The 22,581-nt window shown below is 42.1% G+C and overlaps 2 protein-coding genes across 2 annotated transcripts in view; one reads left to right on the top strand and one right to left on the bottom strand.

The window, feature by feature from the left end:
* Positions 1-5,006, bottom strand: LOC139450263 (gem-associated protein 8-like). Its single transcript, XM_071231940.1, has 4 exons — positions 4,921-5,006; positions 2,569-3,345; positions 942-1,004; positions 1-232 (listed from the first exon to the last, which is right to left on the bottom strand). Exons 2-4 carry the CDS (start codon positions 3,329-3,331, stop codon positions 18-20), a joined length of 1,041 nt encoding a protein of 346 aa, XP_071088041.1. The 5' UTR covers positions 3,332-3,345; positions 4,921-5,006; the 3' UTR covers positions 1-17.
* Positions 5,007-5,088: 82 nt separating this feature from the next.
* LOC139449969 (WD repeat-containing protein 17-like) overlaps positions 5,089-22,581 on the top strand; it is a 39,606-nt gene continuing 22,113 nt past the window's right edge. The window contains exons 1-12 of the mRNA XM_071231583.1: positions 5,089-5,147; positions 8,134-8,299; positions 10,403-10,814; positions 12,367-12,618; positions 14,045-14,349; positions 15,420-15,533; positions 17,544-17,690; positions 18,653-18,735; positions 19,642-19,728; positions 20,146-20,234; positions 21,686-21,761; positions 22,138-22,340. Coding sequence (XP_071087684.1) covers positions 8,183-8,299; positions 10,403-10,814; positions 12,367-12,618; positions 14,045-14,349; positions 15,420-15,533; positions 17,544-17,690; positions 18,653-18,735; positions 19,642-19,728; positions 20,146-20,234; positions 21,686-21,761; positions 22,138-22,340 — 1,885 coding nt within the window. The 5' untranslated portion in view covers positions 5,089-5,147; positions 8,134-8,182. The remainder of the gene's footprint in view (positions 5,148-8,133; positions 8,300-10,402; positions 10,815-12,366; positions 12,619-14,044; positions 14,350-15,419; positions 15,534-17,543; positions 17,691-18,652; positions 18,736-19,641; positions 19,729-20,145; positions 20,235-21,685; positions 21,762-22,137; positions 22,341-22,581) is intronic.

Genomic DNA, 22,581 nt, shown 5'->3' with positions numbered 1-22,581 from the left:
AAATGAAACATCAATTTCTAAGCATCTGAAAAGTGGACTCTCAGAGGCATATTTGGCCAATACTTGGGCTGATTGGCATCAAGGTGTCTGTCGTATGTCATCTGTAGAGCTGTCTCCATGCCGTGAATCATGGCCGCACCTTTTCCATACAACAGCTTCATTTCTGATGTACGTCGCAGGCCTGGTCTCTCACTGGGAGCTTCTGATGTCCGCTCACGCTGCTGTCCTCGCACTGTGGTAGACATTAACAAAATGCAGTAAATAGTAATGCCCGATACACATGGCTCAATTGGAAGGGTGAGGTGGTGAAATGGGGTTTAACGTCGAGACCAAGATTATTGCACTTATATAGCGATGTGCATGCACGTGTGTGTGCGTGCATGCGTGCGTGCTGCCCTGCTCTGCCCTGCCCTGCCTGTCTGCCTGCGTGTGGCTGCTTGTACTAGTCCGGACAAAAAATGGTTTTTTTAGTGCTAGCAAATTCAAATACCCTTCCACAGTTTAACAATGATACTCTACACATACATTATACTGAATCTGAGCCAGTTTATCCTCTTGCTACCAAGCGCCAGATAGGGTACCAACAAGTATCATCTTTAAATGTCTTTTCAGTTTTGGTAGAAAGAGGCCAGGTTTCCAACAACTGAGCTTCCGCTTTCCAGACAGCTATATTCCATCCACTAGACAATGGAGTTATGCAGAAATACAAACAGGAATCACTTAGAGAGGGGTATCAATCCTCGGGAGATTGAAGGTTTGGCCTATCCTGTAATATTAACAGAGAGAACCACAAAACAAAATGCAAAGATTGGACATAATATCAATAATAGGTCCATTTATAATTCACCAAGTAAATGTTCATGGAATTACATTGATTTCCATTCTCAGCTCCCTGAGGAGTGTACAACCCAAAATGACCATGATGACTGTTTTCCCCTTACCATCTTCAATGTTGATCCTTTTATCTTTCTTTTCCCTTGCTATTTCTTCCTTTTTCTCGGCTTCTGAAAGACAAACAGTTATATGTAAGGATTTAGTTTCACGCTTAGTTAATAAACATGGCAAATGTAGCCTGCCCATTTCACCATTTGTAAATATTGTTGGACACCTGTAGCCAATTTAAATTTGCTGTCTGCTGTATAGGTATGTAACCTACACCTAATACGTATACCACATGACGTGCCACACAATGTATAACTCTGTAATATCATATACTGAATTGAATAAAAAATATTTTTAAAAAACAATAACCAAAAAACAAAAACAAACAATTATGTGTATTACTATGAATGAAGTTTCTTCATGTGAGAATGGTGAATTACTTTCTAGGGTTTAAAATTTAAAGTCAACAATTTTACAATATTTTACAAAATAAAAATGTAATAATTGAGGGTCAAGAATGTAAATAAAACAATAGTAGATACAGTCATTGACAATTATACGTGTTCAATGACAAGAAAGAATTTGTAACAAAATATAAAAAATGTCAAATTTGGAGTAAAATTATCTAAATCAAACAATATGAGCCTTTTTTTAAAGGCAAATTTTACTTGACATTTTCTTTCACGTCCCTACTTCTTTCAGTCTTTTATGATGTATTCCTATCAAGGAAACCCATGAACATAGGGTATTGAGGACCTATCAAGGAAACTGATGAACATAGGGTACTGAGAATCTATCAAGGAAACCCAGGAACATCAGGAACATAGGGTACTGGGGACCTATCAAGGAAACCCAGGAACATAGGGTACTGGGGACCACCTATCAAGGAAACCAGTGAACATAGAGTACTGAGGACCTACCATGAACATAGAGTACTGAGGACCTACCATGAACATAGAGTACTGAGGACCTACCATGAACATAGAGTACTGAGGACCTACCATGAACATAGAGTACTGATGACCTACCATGAACATAGGGTACTGAGGACATAACAAGGAAACCCATGAATATAGGGTACTGGGGACCTATCAAGGAAACCAGTGAACATAGAGTACTGAGGACCTATCATGAACATAGAGTACAGAGGACCTATCATGAACATAGAGTACTGAGAACCTACCATAAACATGGAGTACTGAGGACCTATCATGAACATGGAGTACTGAGGACTTACCATGAACATAGAGTACTGAGGACCTACCATGAACATAGAGTACTCAGGACCTACCATGAACATAGAGTACTCAGGACCTATCATGAACATAGAGTACTCAGGACCTACCATGAACATAGAGTACTGAGGACCTATCATGAACATAGGGTACTGAAGACCTACCATGAACATAGAGTACTGAGGACCTACCATGAACATAGAGTACTGAAGTCCTATCATGAACATAGAGTACTTAGGACCTATCATGAACATAGAGTACTGAAGACCTATCTTACCTTTTGAGCATCCATCTCCATGACCTTCAGGAGCATGGTACAGAGGACCAGTTTTCCCCAACATCACCATGTCATTACTAGGCTATTACTAGGTACTTTAAGCGACTAAAGCCATATCCCCTGATGTAATCACCATCACTGATCTGATTACAAATAGTGACACACTGTTCATACCTCTCTGTTTCCTGTGTTTTTGAGATGTTGCAAAAAAGTCCAACATTTCATCAGTGATCTCCAACTCCATCCTGCAGGCCACATTCTCCCCTCGCTCCGACGTCTGTGACACATCACATGCCACATCATCTCCGGCTTCCACTGCATCAGCAAAGTCACTGTCTACATCCATATTCACATCTCCTTGTTTCCTCTTAACAGGCACAGACCGCTCACTCGGCACCCTAGACCTGTCGGACGTCGCCCTCCCTCTCCCCCTTCTTGACCTGACTGGAGTCTGTCTGTGCATGTACTGAGCATGAGAGAAAGGGTAGGAGTAAGGCTGGTAGGAGTAAGGCTGATAAGGATATGCTGTGTGGTATGATGGGTATGATCGATGATAGCTCAGCTTCCTTTGAAGAGACCTCTGCACATGACCGTGTTTCTTATACCAGTTCATCACATAACCATAGTGACTCCAGTATCTATTGAAACATTTGTGTGAATACCAGTCCTGGGTGTCAAATTTAGGGAGATTACTAAAAATGGTCTTCTTGTCATCCTTTGTGTCAGTAGATGCTGAAGTGGTTGATGAAGAGGTATCTTGTGTTGTCTTACAAGAATCTCTTGTGAGAGCTGGTTTAGGGATGTTTTCTCTCACTAGACTTACACTAGAAGATAATTTGTCTTCAGTGCCTGAGTCTGCTGACATATCCTCGGTGCTGCCATCTGGTGGCTGGGTTTCACCAGACATTTTGGCTGTTAAGATTTGAATTTTTTTCATCCTGAGAATGTCATCTGAAAATTACGAAATAGTACATGTATATAATTTTCATGAATGTTACTGATGTCATATCATTACTCAAAAGCCTTTGTTTGTTAGTGATGTGGGTAGAGATGAAACTCTAATAATATTTAAATTATTATGGCATTTGAATATTTGCAATTGTTTCTTTGAATTTGTTTTTAAATGCATTGATCATGACTCAATCAAAAATAATTAATCAATCTATTGTTTGGATGTACGATAAATTGCATCTAGTCTTTTGCAAGTTGTCTCCCTTAGGTGTGATTTTACAGCTTTCTTGTATTTCATCAGAGTTCCAGATAACTTTTTGAGCAATTGAGTTTTTACTCTAGGGTTCCTATTTTAATTGGGTCATTACATTTTTCATTGAGTAACCAATATTTTTTTCACTTTTCACTCATCTAGTGATCACTATTGGGTTTTTCCCAAAATTAGAGAACATTTTAAGATTTAAAAAAAATTGAAATAATGGTTCAGATGTATATAACCATGATAACTGTTCTAAATATATACATGATATAGGCTTGATTTGGAAAGTAAATTAGCTTTCGGAAATTAGCTCCTATGTACACATGCTGAAAAAACTTCATTGGGTATTTATGCATGCTGTTTTTTATACATTTGAATTTTTCATTTAATGTGTGTGTTTCTGTATGCAAGTGAATTGAAAGAAATTGGGTTTTGATAAATTTTGGGGGACTTTACACAAATATGCTGCTTATCTGCAGCTCTGACTTCACATATTAAATTTCAACAGTGTAATATGATCAAAACTTTTGCTGGGGTTTGTCTTATTGAGCACTGATTTGAAAGGGGAAAGGACACTAATATCCAATGTACAAGTTTCTGTTCAAAAGGACTATTAACCTTATTTGACACAAATGAAAAGATTGGTAACTCTTACTGAACAGAATCCAATTCTTGGGAGCTAACCAATGGTGTCTTTTCAATACGGCAGTAATAGTTCGAAGGCTAGAAAATTTTAGAGGCATTTTCTCTTTTAGTGACAATAAGTTGAAAAGGTCAAAAATGGAAAGCATTTTGGATTAATTACTTTTGTTATTTCTCGCATTACTAGATCTACTTCTCTCATTTCAAAATGGATCTGTCTTGAATTTTAGCTTGAATACGGAAACTAGAGACCTGCTTCACTAGTGAGGTAATGATTAGACTGGTTTTCTTAACACTGCTTAATCCTGATGTTATATCTCTATGAATTGTAAATAGTGTTTAGCAGTAGCGATAACCAAGATCTGATTTTAATGATTGGCAGTTTGGGTGTTCAAATGTTTTTTCTCAACCTTTTGATCAAAATTATTATTGTCAGAAGCTCTAAAAACAGGTCACAACAGTGTAAATGCCAGGGAAGTCCAAGGCGGCGCTGTGTAGGATTTTCAACGTGCGAAATAACCTGACATACACCAAATGTGGTAGTATGCATGGGCCTACGGTACCCCTACCAGTACCACGAAAACATGTGACGGTCATCTTTCGGACAATGTCATCATTAATGGGCAACTGATCTGATACGATTCAACATTTGGAAACAAGTATAATTTACCAACCAACAGATCTAAATGTCTTTGATTAAAAACCAATAGGCCCGATACCAAGTTTATCACTTCGAAGCAATACGTTATCCGTCACCGGAAGTTAATACAAGCGGAAGTCAATGTGAACATGCGCTTTGGATATGTTTGATCACGTGATTCAAATGGTTGCGAGCAGAAGGTGTTGATTATACTCTATGTATGAGATATCTTGGTGTTGACAGTCAGCAGTGCACAACCAGGTACATGGCATTTATTTTTTGACAGCGTTTATGTCACCAATGTGTGCGATATAATACAGGTTATCACTGGTTAAAGATTCCAACCGAAACCCAGACAGCAGTCTGCTTAGCCATAGACAGATCTGTCGATCTACCTCAGTACCTGGTTAACTGTAGACATCAGCAACCTTTTTGACAGTTGTCGAACGATGTATCTCTCCAAGTATATCTTCCCCTATATCAATGTCTTTGATCACCATCGCATTTCCGTTATTCAGTGTGTGGTTATTGTGAATGGTACACATAGGATGTGGTGATTGATTTACATTTTTTTTATAGATTTTAATAAAAATCAAGGCAGAATATTGTGTTCCTTAATTGGCTGATGCCTATCTAATCATGTAACTGTACCAATCATACCTGCTGTTGCATACAAGCAGTTTTTTTGTGACATTGATGAAATGCATTACATATACTGTGCACAGCCACAATGTGGGTAAAATGATTATAATATTGTTCAGCAATAGAAACCAACAGTTTTAGTCCACTAGGGCCTAGTCCTAGTCCTTATAAAGACAACATATAGCAAAACTCTTAAAAAAGGGCAAATTTCTGCTAGTCTTTATAATACCTTAACTAATGAGCAGTTTGGCAAGGACTATAGGACTAGCGCCAATTTCTAACGCTGTTTTAAAGTATCAATACATATGTGTGCAATAGGATGGTCATAAAGAAATGCCAAGTATTTTTTATATTAAGGCGAATCATCCCACCCTTAATCTGCCATGCACACTGTGTAGCATAATAAAGAGTTGCAGGGATCAAGCCTCGGGTTAATGATGTTAACATGGTTAATGTGCTGAATATATTGTTTTAAAGAGCAATTAGTTGTGGTAGGTATACACCCATGCACTTCACCACAAACAAAGACGTGACAGTGAAAGGTTTTATCATGTTTATGCGACTTTGAGTAATATGCTAGCAAAGTAACAAAAGGGGTAACAAAAAATGTGCTTCTGTGTAACCAAACTCTCCTTTGGTTTAAAAACATGGATAAAAGGTGCTTTATCCACAGAGGCTACCCTATCATCCCTGTTGATCATTTTTAAAGTTGTTTAGTTCAACTTCATTTGATACTGAGTTTTGTGTTTTCTACTCTCAAAAAATTATTCCCATTTTACTTATTTGTTCTTTTGTGTTTCAAATGTTATATTTAGGATAACACTTTCTTGGTAAAGTACAGATTTTCGTACTTTTTTTGTGTTGAATTTGTATTAAAAAAATATATATCAATTTGTTGAGCAGGTGGATGTTGCGTACATGATATAGTCTCCTGGTATGTCGGGCTTGAAATAATCCCACAGCCTCGGGTGATAATTTGATTATCCTACATCATGGTGATCGATGATTATCCTCAATTTGGACTGTGGTCTCAGGCGATATATTATAATGATCTCTTGTCATGCAATATTTGTACTTCAGTGGTCATGTTAACCTGGTTATCTGTATATTAGGTTTCCATAAATGAGATGATATGTATCAAAACAGAAAATCTATATTAGGTTTATTTTCTAAACAATACTTTTCAACATGATCAAGTAAGTATCATGTTAATATAAGTATTAGTTTCAATTGTGTCACATTGTCAATGTAAATTTGTTAATACATGTAACAGTAAAAATGCTTGTTTGCCTGACAACAACAAGTCCTTCCTTGTTATTAAAAAGGCAAAAATGTTCAACATGTTCAATTAGTCAGGATATTGTATGTTGCATGAACAAAAATCTCAATAATGGTAGGGAGCCAATCAACGGTTGGTCGATATTCACTTAACTAAAAGTCTCACATTCAAACTGGTGCGGTGGGGTAGCCTAGTGGTGAAAGTGTTCGCTCGTCACGCCAAAGACCCAGGTTCGATTCCCCACATGGGTACAATGTGTGAAGCTCATTTTCTGGTGTCTCCTGCTGTGATATTGCTGGAATATTGCTTAAAGCTAAACCATACTCACCCACTCACATTCAAACTATTTTCACACTCTCTATACTTTCCTTTGTGTCATGTTGTATATGGAAATACAGGTAGTTCTACTTCTTGTCCAGAAGGATTTGAGACAATCCAAACTCATTAGACATTTTGGCAGGTCCTTACACAAACATTAATGATTAGTTTGATTTGTTATTGATGAACATTATTAGTGGCCATTGCCAGTCAAGGCTTCTCCATTGAATTCATTAGTCACCTAGGACTGTGATGGCTTGCAGCTCCAGGATAGCTGTGCAATTATGGCAATGAATCGGAAACTGGTGGCTTAGTTTGAGTTTGTCTTTGTTCGACATAATCAATTAATGATTAAACCATGCCATCAGTCTTGAGGTGTTATAGTTTCTATTTCAATAGGTGCATAACAGAGATATTTTTTGACGTAATATGTATCGCAAATTTGCAATACAGATCACCGTATTGTGGTATTGTGATATCTTGCAATACGATTTTTGTGGCAATATGACAACCCTAATAGCAGCAAACATCAAGGAAGTCAAGGTCTGTTGAAGAAATGAAAGCTTTGTTGTAAATTACACTTAAGTTTGATAGGCGTTACATAGAAGTTGACGGATGACAAAGTAGACACAGTTTAGGGATAACAACTTCTGTGATTACTGTAAAGGCAATGTTCAGTGTAGATCTATCCTTATACCGTTGTCAAGTAAGACTGGTAGTCCAGTCTGACAAGACCTGTCATGCTTGACAACAGTATAAGGATCTAACCGAAATGTTGCCTTTACAGGAATTAAAGAAGTTGTTATCCATCAATTGTGTCTACTTTGACTTGAGTTGACAGGGTTAGAAACTAACAGTTTTTGTCCACTAGTCCTTATAATGATAGCATATAGCAAACCCCTTAAAATGGGCCAATTTCTACTAGTTCATAGGATACCTTTACTATTGGGAAGTTTGGTAAGGACTACAGGACTAGTGCCAATTTCTAATGCTGGTTGATGGTTTCAGCATGTGTGTGCCAGCCTACAGGAGGTATGCCTAGCCGGAACACAGGAAGATGGTGAAGCAGGTGGGCCTATTGTCAGCGGGCTGCCAGCCCTGGAACCACGATGTGTGTGACTCCAGCCATGACCGCTTCGCATACTGCGCTACGCTGGCTATATATGTCTACCAGGTACGTCCACACGGGGAACTTCAGTCCAGAATACACACTGTCTGGTCGTGGCTCTGGGGATCAGGTGGTCACAATGTAGGAATCAGGTCGGTCGATCAGATAACAGATTTGGTACCAAGACATATGTGACTCCAGCCATTTACAGCGGAAGAAACTAACAATTTTAGTCCACTAGTCCTTGTAATGATAATATATAGCAAAACCCTTAAAAATGGCAAATTTCTACTAGTCCTTATAATACCTTAACTATTGGGCAGTTTGGCAAGGACTACAGGACCATTGCCAATTTTTAACTCTGCTTTTAACAAAATGTAGTTTTCCCATTACGGTTAGTTACTCAGTCTTTAGTAATGGATGACTGTGTAATTATTATAGGTCTGTGGATCAGTTTGTGAAATGTGTAGATTTTACAGGATTTAATTTCACTATATCCAAGCTGCACCAGTGCAGGTACATCTTTTCTAGTGCAGGTAACTTTCAGGGATAATTCTAGGGTGGGGCCTGTTGCTTTTAGCTCCTAAATATGAAAAAGGGTCCACATTTTAAAATGCATTGGGCATTTTGACATTGTGCTGTATGGGCAAGTGTGGGTGTACCTCTGGAATATTTGAAATTTTCACATAAAGAGCCCATGTCAGAAATATCCTAGTGTGAACCCTGAACTTTTATTGTCAGGTTGTTCCAGGTGCAGGTGACTTTTTCCTGCACAAGTGCATTTATTTGTATAACTTTCCCATGAATAATGTCTACTCCTATCGTGTGTATCAGGTTAAAATCAATAGCAAGAACTAAAAAACTGTCCTCTTACCCATAAATCAGTCACATAGACAAAACGTTGTGTTCACAATCTTGTGACGTGGAAGGTCGGATAGGTCACAGTAGTGTCTATGGTTATTAGTTTGTGCACGCAATCTTGTGAAGTGGAAGGTCGGATAGGTCACAGTAGTGTCTATGGTTATTAGTTTGTGCACACAATCTTGTGACATTTCATGCAATGTCAGAAGGTCAGAAGCCAATGTGCAAAGGTCATGGGTAATGGCAGACAAGTTGAATTTGCCGACATATTTTCTCAAATTTATGAATGAAAATGTCAGTGGAAAGCAACGATCTATCAAAACGTTCTTCCAGACATCCTGTGTTTTGAGCAGCACTGGAGATAGTGAAGTTGGTCATGACTATCTGTCTTGGTCTGCTGATAAAGAATTATCTGCTGCCTGGATTGTTTAAACATCAGTGAAACAAACACAAACACTTCTAAATGTAACAAAAGACTGTGTCCTAGTAGTATCAGTAATGATATCAATAAGGAGGCGAAAACTAGAAATAATTGGACAGAGAGGATCAGTTTCATTATGAAGAAACAGACAGCTTCATCATGTTGATGTACTGTTGAATTTGGTAAAAAAGTGACAAAAGTTGAAAGCTGAGTTCTTTTAGACCTGGCTGCAAATGTTTTAGATTTCAGGAAATAAAAATCCATGAAAACTGAAATATGCAGGAAGTCTAAATACAGGGGATTTTGTGCAAAAACTAATTCTTCACAATTGCCACTAGACCAATGATACAATCACAACAAACAGGCACTTTGAAACTTTTGTTTAAGGTTGTTTGCTTCATGGGAAATGTGAGTAGCCATACAGTGATTTCCCCAAAATTCTTCAGCTCTTGTCAGTCACAGTTATGTGACAGATGAAAAAGCCAGGGAGTTTGTTAACAGCATTAATGAGGTACTAATGAATGACATGATCACAGAGTTGAAATTGCTATTGGTTTCCAGTATAAATTTTTTTATAAAATGTACTGAGAATAAAATACTGCATGGGCAGATACAGAGGATCCTTTTTATTTCGAAAAAAATATTTATTTCTGTATAAATTACCACCAAAATCAAAAAATAAATCTTAATTGTGCACCCCCCCTTTTAAAAAAAAGCTGTATCCGCCCATGTACTGGAACACATTTTCAAGTTTCATTTCACTTTCATTTTATTTAATATACAGTACTTCAATTCATGATCATGATGATAACTTGATACAGCCTGCAAAAAATCAAATGACCTATCAACATGATCAAACTTCATGGTGTACGTTGTCAACCTTTCAGCTTGACAGACGATTCAATGAATTCAAAATGGTGTCCATCATGTCAGAACACAAGAAGACCATCACAGCCTTCAGCTGGAATCCCCGTGACCCAGACATCTTTGTCAGCACAAGCGCCGACCATAGGCTCATCGTCTGGAACGTAGCGGAACAGAAAGTAGTATCTTTACTTTCCAACACCAAAGAGGCACCTTGTTCTGTAGGCTGGTGTCCGTACGATACGGACGTCATCTCCTTCATCGCATCCCGAGGCCCCATGTACTCCTGGAACTACAAGTCCAACAGCGCGGTGACGGTGGTCAAGGAGGCTCAGAGTTTCAACTGTGATGTGTGTCAGCTCAGATGGCACCCCAAGAGTCTGGGCAAAGTGGTGTTTGGTCATGTAGATGGGAGTATATCAGTTTGTATCATAGGTAGGTTATTATCTCAGTTCATTTTCTCCATTGGACTGAGGGCAGAAAAGGTCCCCAATACCCCATGCTTGTCTTCCCATAGGTTTCAGGGCAGAATAGGCCCTAAGTACCCGATACTTGTATCTGTTTGTTGGTTTAGGGAGAGAATAGGCCCCCAGTTTACCATGCTTGTCTTCCCATAGGGTTCAGTGCAGAATAGACCCCCAGTACCCGATGCTTGTCTCCGTTTGTGGGTTTGGGGAGAGAATAGGCCCCCAGTACCCCATGCTTGTCTTCACATAGGGTTCAGGGCAGAATAGACCTCCAGTACCCCATGCTTGTCCTCACATAGGGTTCAATGCAGAATAGACCCCCAGTACCCGATGCTTGTCTCTGTTTGTGGGTTTGGGGAGAGAATAGGCCCCCAGTACCCCATGCTTGTTTTCCCATAGGGTTCAGGGCAGAATAGACCCCCAGTACTCGATGCTTGTCTCCGTTTGTGGGTTTGGGGAGAGAATAGGCCCCCAGTACCCCATGCTTGTCTTCCCATAGGGTTCAGGGCAGAATAGACCCCCAGTACCCGATGCTTGTCTCCGTTTGTGGGTTTGGGGAGAGAATAGGCCCCCAGTACCCCATGCTTGTCTTCCCACAGGGTTCAGGGCAGAATAGACCCCCAGTACCCCATGCTTGTCTCCGTTTGTGGGTTTTGGGAGAGAATAGGCCCCCAGTACCCCATGCTTGTCTTCCCATAGGGTTCAGGGCAGAATAGACCCCCAGTACTCGATGCTTGTCTCCGTTTGTGGGTTTTGGGAGAGAATAGGCCCCCAGTACCCCATGCTTGTCTTCCCATAGGGTTCAGGGCAGAATAGGCCCCAAGTACCCCATGCTTGTCTCTTTTTGTAAGTTTAGGGAGAGAATAGACCCCCAGTACCCCATGCTTGTCTTCCCATAGGGTTCAGGGCAGAATAGACCCCCAGTACCCCATGCTTGTCTCCGTTTGTGGGTTTTGGGAGAGAATAGGCCCCCAGTACCCCATGCTTGTCTTCCCATAGGGTTCAGGGCAGAATAGACCCCCAGTACTCGATGCTTGTCTCCGTTTGTGGGTTTGGGGAGAGAATAGGCCCCCAGTACCCCATGCTTGTCTTCCCATAGGGTTCAGGGCAGAATAGGCCCCAAGTACCCCATGCTTGTCTCTTTTTGTAAGTTTAGGGAGAGAATAGACCCCCAGTACCCCATGCTTGTCTTCCCATAGGGTTCAGGGCAGAATAGACCCCCAGTACCCCATGCTTATATCTCTGTGGGGTTCAGGGCAGAATAGGCCCCCATTACCCAATGTTTGACTTACCATAGGGTTCAGGGCAGAATAGGTCCCCATTACCCCATGCTTGTATCCTTGTGTGCAAAAACAAATCCGAAGACACCGTATGAGACTATGTGACTTATGAATTTAAATTTGATGGGTTTAATACAGTTTTGTTTCAGGTGTATGTGGTGGTTTAAAGGTAGTTTACCTGTTTTAAATAAAACATTAATATTATTTTTGTTATTGTTATTGTTTAACATGGTTCTTCAGGATCCAAAGGGAAGAAGCATGTGTTCAGGCCTGAAAACTTGGGGGATTCAGAAGATATGGACCCTGTCACCTCCCTGGAGTGGGACCCCTTGTCAGCAGAGTACCTGCTGATGGCTAACCTTCACTATGGGGTGCGGATGGTGGACACAGCATCCCTGGTGGTCATCATGATGTTCCAGCTCCCTAGTGCTGCAGCTCATATTCAGACTCTGTCCTGGGTCAATGGGGCACCTGGCATGTTCCTTACTGGGGGTGAGTGGCACAGGGCACCTTCTTGTTCCTCAAGGGGTTGAGTAGCACAGGGCACCTGCTTGTTCCTCAAGGGGTTGAGTAGCACAGGGCACCTGCTTGTTCCTCAAGGGGGTGAGTAGCACAGGGCATCTGCTTGTTCCTCAAGGGGGTGAGTAGCACGGGGCACCTGCTTGTTCCTCAAAGGGGTGAGTAGCACAGGACACCTGGCATGTTCCTTACAGGGGTTGAGTAGCACAGGGCACCTGTCATGTTCCTTACTGGGGATGATTAGCACAGGACACCTTCTTGTTTCTCAAGGGGGAAGTAGAACAGGGAGCCTGGCATGTTCCTTACTGGGGGTGAGTAGCACAGGGCACCTGCATGTTCCTAACTGGGGGTGAGTTGCACAGGGCACCTGCTTGTTCCTTACTGGGGGTGAGTAGCACAGGGCACCTGTCATGTTCCTTACTGGGGTTGAGTAGCACAGGCCACCTACTTGTTCCTTACTGGGGGTGAGTAGCACAGGGCACCTGCTTGTTCCTTACTCGGGACGAGTAGCACAGGGCACCTGCTTGTTCCTTACTGGGGGTGAGTAGCACAGGGCACCTGCTTGTTCCTTACTGGGGGTGAGTAGCACAGGGCACTGCTTGTTCCTTACTGGGGGTGAGTAGCACAGGGCACCTGCTTGTTCCTTACTGGGGGTGAGTAGCACAGGGCACCTGCTTGTTCCTTACTGGGGGTGAGTAGCACAGGGCACTGCTTGTTCCTCAAGGGGATGGGTAGCACAGGGCACCTGCGTGTTCCTTACTGGGGGTGAGTAGCACAGGGCACCTGCCTTGTTCCTTGCTGGGGGTGAGTAGCACAGGGCACCTGCTTGTTCCTTACTGGGGGTGAGTAGCACAGGGCACCTGCTTGTTCCTTACTGGGGGGTGAGTTGCACAGGACACCTGCTTGTTCCTCAAGGGGGAAGTAGAACAGGGCACCTGCTGTTCCTGAAGTGGGAAGAAGAACAGGGCACCTACTTGTTCCTGCAGGGCACAGTAGAACAGGGCACCTACATGTTCCTCAAGATGGAAGTAGAACAGGGCACCTGCATGTTCCTAAAGAGGAAAGTTTAACAGGGCACCTACATGTTCCTAAAGAGGAAAGTTGAACAGGGCACCTACATGTTCCTAAAGAGGGAAGTAGAACAGGACACCTACATGTTCCTGAATAGGGAAGTAGAACAGGGCACCTACATGTTCCTGAATAGGGAAGTAGAACAAGACACCTACATGTGCCTTACTGGGTGAGAGTAGAATGGGGCAACTGCGTGTTCCTTTGTGGTTGAGTGTGAACAGGGCACCTGCATGTTCCTCACAGGAGTTGAGTAGAACAGAACTATCGTTGTCAGTTATATGTCATGTATATACAGCCATGAGCACCTTCAGATTAATCATGTTCTCAGATTCCCATCATGGCACATTACGGATATGGAATGTCTCCAAAAGTACCCCCATTGAAAATGTCCGCTTGAAGAAAACCGGGTTCCATTCCCTACAAGTAATCTACAACCAGTCCACTGAAACAAGAGAAACAGTTTCGTCATCCCGAGAGAAGATTATATCATCAACCAGTCAGGCCGTGGCTCCGTCCAAGACCACCCAGTCCAACTTTGCCCTCCCCCCAGCCAGACTGGTCTGTACTTTCAGGGATGGGGGGATCGGCTTGTACGACCTGGGCAAGCGGAAGTGGAACTTCTTGAAGGATCAGGTACACAGATAACAGGTTTTAACATGTTTACCAGCACAAGATTCAAAGCACTCAAAGCAAAATAATGATTAAAATATATGTAGGACTAACATCTATGTGTGGGGTGTGGTCCTCTGCATGGTGCACAGGTCACAAATAGGTGAATTTATGCAATGTCAGTCGTTCACAATTAGTTGCATGGGTGACAGCTCAGCTTGACTCTTTGGAGTTTCAAGGGCTTCAGTGCTGCCCGACACCTAAGCACAGGTTGTGTCTCCTTAGGCAAGTGACTTTGTTTGAAATATGCCTCTGTTCACCCACCAGTAAATTGGATACCCGGCAAGATGATATAGTATTGTGACTGTAAACCTTCTAGTGCCTGGCAAGTTACTTGGGTTGCATACACCCCAGGGAGCTGAGAATGAAGATTGAGTGCACATTGACCAGGGTAATAATGTTAGTGCATTGAGCATGCACCTTCTGTATGGAGCCTAGCACAACATATATACACATATTATTTCTCTATGTTCTAATGAATGCATATATTAGTTTATAAATAGATCCACCATGAAGATCCTTGTTAGAACTGTTTTCAGTGACCCATGCTTGTCATAAAGGCGGCAACAGGATTGGGTGGTCAGGTTCGCTGATATGATTGATGCATGTCATCGATACAATCACTAGATTGTGTGGTCCAGACTTGATTATTTACAGACCGCCGTCATTTGGCCGGAACATTGCTGAATGTGGTGTCTATTTTGTGCCTTGTCCTTGCACTAAAGCATGCTCATGGCACTACACAATTGCTACCTAAATGGATGTGAAATCAAATTACATTCTCAGCTCCAGGGGCTCTCAAAGACCCCTAGCATGTATTAAAGAAAACAATCTCCCCCATTTCATTGTCCTCCCCTTCTCAGTTCTAGTCGAAATTAAGATATTTAATATTCGTGGGTTCTGGTCAGAACATTCTTTTTTACATATCTTAATTTGGCACGAGAAGGCCTGCATTCACATAATCTCATCCTACCGTGTCCCCAATCAATGCTAATTGAAGCCAATTTTGTTATATAAGTGCTTATTTATTCCAGGGACATATGGAGACCATTTTTGACTGCAAATTTAAGCCAGATAATCCTGATATGTTGGCCACCGCCAGTTTTGATGGAACGATCAAAGTGTGGGACATCAATGCAATGGAAGCTGTGAGTAGGCAGTGGAGACGATGTGCACTCAGGCTCCTTGTTCAACTTAGTATCAAAACTGTTAACAATTGTACTAGGTCACTAGCATTTGTTGCATGTCAGCAAAGGAATGTTGTTATAGGCCGCAGTTATCCACAGTGATCAATATGACAGCTTCTCTGTGAAGATCCGGGGTAGAATGGGTCTTCAGCAATCCATGCTTGCCGTAAGAGGCAACTAACTGAATCGGGTGGTCAGGATCGCTGACTTGGTTGATGATGCACGTCATCATATCTCAATTGCATGGATCGATGGTCATGATGTCAATCACTGGATTGTCTGGTTCAGACTTGATTATTTACAGACCGCCGTCATATAGCTGGAATATTGCTTAGTGTGGCGTTAAACAACAAACAAACAAACAAACAATATGTCAGCTGTATCACGGCAGCCTGTTATTCTAGTGTGGGACAGATACACAAGTGGCAGACAACGTTAACAATAGGACTGGGATGGGTTACTCGGGTACTCTGGACCCGTGTACCCACAGGACTACCCTGACCCGTGGTTAGTCACATGATATAGTTTTATTTGATCTAGAACTCTATGGTTACTCAACAAGTCACTAATGTTCGCATTTCTTTTTGACTATGCACCCAAGCCTTCTGACTTTCATATGTTTAAATAAAGATTAAACTTCAGTCAACTTCAGTGTATGCATGACCAGATTGTTTTATACGTGTATCATTTTGGCAGGCCTTACCGTCAAATAAGTCTCAAGTGGACATTTTTTACCTGTCTCTTGAGATCTTCAGTGGGTATTCTGGTCGGGTCGGGTTGGGGTGTGGGTACCCAGGTAGTAAATTTGGAGCCATCCCACCCTAAATAGCAATGATCCACTGTCTGGTTACAGTGACACACGAGGGCACGGGTGGCCCAGTCGTCTAAGGCGCCGCGATTCGCTCTGCAGAGTTGCGTCCCTAGGGCACGCCAGAAACCTATGATTGTGGGTTCAAATCCTTGTTCGCCCAAATTATGTTTCTAGGTTTGTCAGCACCATACCTGTGCTCGTGGGTTTCACCGAAGTGGTAAACTTCTTAGACCTGCATCACTTCGGGCTTTCCTCCCACATTAAGCTGACACACTGTGATATAACTGGAATACTGTTAAAAGCAGCGTTAACCCAACTCACTCACTACAGTGACACACACATCCACCAAGGTCGTGCATTCTAAAAGCCTGTTGACCTATAATAGTCACAGAAACAGGGGCTTACACATATTGGTAGCAGAGATTGCCAGTGGCAGATTCCAAAGAGGAGCATGTTGTCTTTTGTGACCCATCTTCTATTATCTAGTGCGTTGCAGACAGGGCTTGATTGAAGGAACTTGATTTAACCTGCACCAGGTGCATGCTGACATGAAAATCTAGTAGCACCAGATAAAATCAGATGTCACTCTGGTCTCATAAATTTGTTAAGGTGCCCATTGTATGATGACTTCAAGCCCCCCAAAGTATGACAAATTAAACATGACACTGGGATTAGTGATGTAGTATTGTACATAAAGCTTAGAGGTATTGAATATGTTCAAAGATAGATGAAGCGTGGATGTGTATGGGTTAGACACAAATTTGGATGTTGATGATGATGATGATGATGATGATGATGATGATGATGACAAGCTCTTGGTGCATGTAGACAAAAATATTTTGTTGCTTTTTTTCAATATTATGTTGCACTGGTGCATGTTCTATATAGCTAAATCGAGCCCTGACTGGTATATCTCCATTCTATTATAATAAGTATCCTGCACTGATTATAATGTCCTTGATAATTGAGGATGCTCGTTGTGCCATTCTACCCCCTTGTCTAAAGTTTAACTTGTCATCGTTGTTCCTGTACAGTGATGACAATTTATCATCCCTCTGAAAAGGCATTTGTTTCATTAGTAGATTCTTTGAGTAGTATCTACAATGATGCCATGTATACATTCATGTGTGCTGTGTTTGACAGAATTGTTTGTCTTCCAGGTGTTCTCGTCCGTAGGTAATGAGGGTGTGATATATCATATATCATGGGCCCCCGGAAACCTGAACTGCATTGCAGCGTGTACTTCCAAAAATGGGTTGTTTATATGGGACATTCAGAAAAGCAAGATCATCAAGAGATTCAATGAGGTGAGTAATTGTTTGTATGTTGTTTAAAGCAACAATAACCCTGGTATATGAATGTGTCCTGTAAATAAGTCTGGAAGAGATAATCAAGTGATTGCTAAAATGCGCAATGGTTTATGCAGGGTGAACAACAATCAGAAGTTATGTTATGTTGATCGAAGCTTCTTCCTCAGCCTATTCCAGAGCTGATAACTTATACTGAAAGATGTTTAATATTGACAAAATATTGCGGAGTAAATATGACCCTTGCACTCGCTCCTTACTTCCTAAGGAGAAACACAATCATTCAGTTTGTTTATAAATGCTTATGTCATATGACCAGTGTCTGTATGTCAGTCTGCTTATGCTGATGTCATATGACCAGTGTCTGTATGTCAGTCTGTTTATGCTGATGTTACATGACCTGTGTGTGTATGTCTGTCTGCTTATGCTGATGTCATATGACCTGTTCTGTATGTCAGTCGGTTTATGCTGATGTCATATGACCTGTGTCTGTATGTCAGTCTGTTTATACTGATGTCGTATGACCTGTGTTTGTATGTCAGTCTGTTTATGCTGATCTCATATGACATGTTCATTATGTCAGTCTGTTTATGCTGATGTTACATGACCTATGTATGTATGTCAGTCTGTTTATGCTGCTGTCGTATGACCTGTGTCTGTATGTCAGTCTGTTTATACTGATGTCTCACCAAAGACCCCACATGGGTACAATGTGTGGAGCCCATTTCTGGTGTCCCCTGCCATGATATTGCTGGAATATTTTTAAAAACGGCGTACATCCATACTCATTCTCTCACGATATGACACTGTGTTTGTATGATCTGTTTATGGTGATGTCATATGATTCTGTGTTTGTATGTCTAAGTAAAGATATGATACACCTCTCTCCAGGAAGGTTTGTTTTGTTTATCCCTCTCCACAAATGAAAGCCAGTGATGAATCTGCTGTACCTTGTGTTGCAGCATGGGAAGAGCAGCGTGTACTCTGTCAGCTGGAGCCAGAAGGACTCCAAGAGGATCATGTCCTGTGGCGCTGATGGTTATTGGTAAGTTTTCTCTATACAATATCTTGTTGCATCAACATTCTTCAACATAAAGAGCAATGATAATGCTCTGTAGATATAGTACTGATCAGGGTTTCAAACATCTTATTGACAAGTAAAATTGAAGCAGAGCAAGCAAAATTTTCTGTCACTACTTATATGTGGGTTAGTGAGTCATTTAGAGGTTAACAGATCCACACTGTAGACCACAATTATCCCCGTGAAGATCCGCGTTTAGAAAACCCATGCTTGCCATAACAGACAACAATGTTTGTCGTAAGAAACAACTAAAGGGATCAGGTGATCATGTTGATGCATGTCATCCTATCACTATGGTGTAGATCAATGCTCACGATGTCAATGACTCGTCTATCTACAGACTACGGTCATATAGCTGGAATATTGCTGAGTGCAACAAACAAACAAGGTACACATTTTAGTCCTGTTTTTATGCTATCTGGTTACTAAGATAGTTCAGTTCAGATCTATCTGGATTGATGTTTTAAATCTAACTCATTTATTTTTTTCAAAGTTGATCTGGTGGTCAGACTCAGTGAAGGTGTCGATCCTTGCTCATAATATCAATCCCAGGATTGTCTGATCCAGACTCGATCATATAGCTGAAATATTGCCGAGGGACCTTAAGATCAAGATTAGATATGAATACAATTGCTGACACAGATATCAACATGCAAGCAATGTGTTGAATAGTAACCCACGTGAACTGTTCTGGCTGTTGTGTGAGCTGAAGGAAACGTCCCATAGTTAACCATGTCAACAAAACCGATAAATACATAAACAATGTCAGTTTAAAAGGTGTAACCTTAGTAGAGTCAGATGTTTTCATAGCACCGGTAAGACATTGTGACTATCCTCATCATCCATCTCTTGTTGTTCCTGTGTCATCAGCATCGTGCGGCAGGTGGATGGACAAGTGGTGCAGAAGTACCGGCACCCCGGGGCTGTGTTTGGGGGAGACTGGAGCCCTAACAACAAGTACGTGTACACTGACTAGGGAGCTGACAATGCAATATGAATGCACACAGTGCCTGTAAAAATAAGTATTAGCATGCTTTGTGAAGATGGTGAGACTGGTGTTATTTTTTGTTAATTAAGACTGGTGTTTTGTTGTTGTGGTAGTGAAGACTGGTGTTGTTTTTGTTGTTGTTTTTCCCCTATGTGTAATTAAAGCTATGTACCAGAGATATTCTAATACAACACTAAGTTTTAGCTCAATAACTGCCAAGTTGACAATGCCTTTGAAATCTGATTTTCTGTGCTAGTCACTTTACTTTAGCTATGTGGCTTTCTTCAAGCAGTGTAAGTGTACACTTATGTCTAAATATTCTCCTAGTTTGCTTGTCAGTTAGTTATCAAGAGTATATAGCTAGTGACAAGGTTCTGCTGTTACAGAGACATCCTGGCCACGGGGTGTGAGGACAAGAATGTGAGAGTGTACTACCTGGCCACCAGCAGCGACCAGCCTCTCCGGGTCTTCACAGGTACACACACACTATACCTACACACTCATGTACTTCAGGTGGGTGGGGGTGGGGGGACAAGAATGTGAGAGTGTAGTACCTGGCCACCAGCAGCCACCAGTCACTCGGGGTCTTCACAGGTACACACACACTATACCCACACACTCATGTACTTCAGGTGGGTGGGGGTGGGATGGGGGTACAAGAATGTGAGAGTGTAGTACCCGGCCACCAGCAGCCACCAGTCACTCGGGGTCTTCACAGGTACACACACACTATACCCACACACTCATGTACTTCAGGTGGGTGGGGGTGGGTTGGGGGGGGTGGGATGGGGGGACAAGAATGTGAGAGTGTAGTACCTGGCCACCAGCAGCCACCAGTCACTCGGGGTCTTCACAGGTACACACACACTATACCCACACACTCATGTACTTCAGGTGGGTGGGGGTGGGTTGGGGGGGGTGGGATGGGGGGACAAGAATGTGAGAGTGTAGTACCCGGCCACCAGCAGCCACCAGTCACTCGGGGTCTTCACAGGTACACACACACTATACCCACACACTCATGTACTTCAGGTGGGTGGGGGTGGGTGGGGGGGGGTGGGATGGGGGGACAAGAATGTGAGAGTGTACTACCTGGCCACCAGCAGCGACCAGCCTATCCGGGTCTTCACTGGTACACACACACTATACCCACACACTCATGTACTTCAGGTGGGTGGGGGTGGGGGACAAGAATGTGAGTGTGTACTACCTGGCCACCAGCACCGACCAGCCACTCCGGGTCTTCACAGGTACACACACACTCTATACCTACACACTCATGTACTTCAGGTGGGTGGGGATGGGGGTGGGGGTGGGGGACAAGAATGTGAGAGTGTACTACCTGCCCACCAGCACCGACCAGCCACTCCGGGTCTTCACAGGTACACACACACTCTATACCCACACACTCATGTGCATATAGCACACACATGGCACATGCATGCACACAACATCTCGCTTATTGTAGTGAGTGAGTGAGTATGGTTTTACGCTGCTTTTAGCAATATTCCAGCAATATCATGGCGGGGGACACCAGAAATGGGCTTCACACATTGTACCCATGTCGTCGCTTATTGTAACTGAGACATGTATCACTGAGGTTATGCAACATGTTACTCTTGGGGAGCACACAAACATATTTTGGGCGCTGGGGTAGCCCAGAGGTTAAAGCATTTTCTCGTCACGCCGAAGACCCAGATTCAGTTTCCACATGGGTACATTGTGTGAAGTCATTGGTGGTGTGATATTGCTGGAATATTGCTACTCACTCACTCACAAATATACGGTATATAAATTATAAGTTACCTGAAACAACCTGGAATATGATTGTGTTTAAAGTAGTGAGAGAGAAAAAGTTTGTTTAATCATCCTAACATTTTACTTTCTGCAGTCAAATGTATTTGCTGTGCATCTCTCCTGTCACAGGCCATACTGCTAAGGTGTTCCACGTCCGATGGTCGCCGCTCAGAGAGGGCATCCTATGCAGTGGATCTGATGATGGGTTGGTTTATTTCTGTTTGATAGAACCATCACACTTTGTTTTGTTTGGCATCCCTTGACAGACATATATGGCGGTTATTACTTTCAACTTTCTAAACTGTAAGCATACACCATGTACACATATGATACTCCAATATTGCTTTTTGGAAGAGACTGACTGTTTATTACTGGTATTGGTAAAATACAAATATATCTTCTTAGTATACTTACCAATACACATCGTCATATCAGGATGATTTGCAGCCTTGTCTAACTGGACTGCTTTAGGATTTTGTTGGAATTTGACCACCACAGACGGGCATTTTTCTAATGCCAATTTCATAAATGTTATTGACCATGATTTGTTAAAAGTTTATTACAAAATATCTTTGTGTCAGTACGATACGAGTGTGGGACTACACACAGGAGCAGTGTATCAACGTTCTAACGGGGCACACAAACCCTATCCGAGGTCTGCTGTGGAACACGGAAATACCGTACATGTTGATCTCCGGCAGTTGGGACTACTCTATACGTATCTGGGACACCCGAGACGGAGCGTGTATAGACACAGTGTTGGACCATGGAGCTGACGTGTATGGTGAGTGAGTGAGTGAATGTTGTTTAACTATGTGGGACACCCGAGACGGAGCCTTATAGACACAGTGTTGGACCATGGAGCTGACGTGTAAGGTGAGTGAGTGAGTGAATGTTGTTTAACTATGTGGGACACCCGAGACGGAGCCTGTATAGACACAGTGTTGGACCATGGAGCTGATGTGTAAGGTGAGTGAGTGAGTGAATGTTGTTTAACTATGTGGGACGCCCGAGACGGAGCGTGT

The sequence above is a fragment of the Haliotis cracherodii genome, unplaced genomic scaffold, assembly GCF_022045235.1.
Source record: "Haliotis cracherodii isolate W230 unplaced genomic scaffold, xgHalCrac1.p SCAF_8, whole genome shotgun sequence".
NCBI lineage: Eukaryota > Metazoa > Mollusca > Gastropoda > Lepetellida > Haliotidae > Haliotis > Haliotis cracherodii.
This window is presented reverse-complemented; position numbering and strand designations above follow the sequence as displayed.

Excerpts from the sequence above, each read along its gene's own strand:
- LOC139450263 (XM_071231940.1), bottom strand. The coding sequence starts at position 3,331 with ATGAAAAAAATTCAAATCTTAACAGCCAAAATGTCTGGTGAAACCCAG. Across the intron at positions 1,005-2,568 it reads AAAACACAGGAAACAGAGAG|AAGCCGAGAAAAAGGAAGAA; the intron begins GTATGAACAGTG and ends TTTGTCTTTCAG. Across the intron at positions 233-941 it reads AAGGATCAACATTGAAGATG|TGCGAGGACAGCAGCGTGAG; the intron begins GTAAGGGGAAAA and ends TGTCTACCACAG.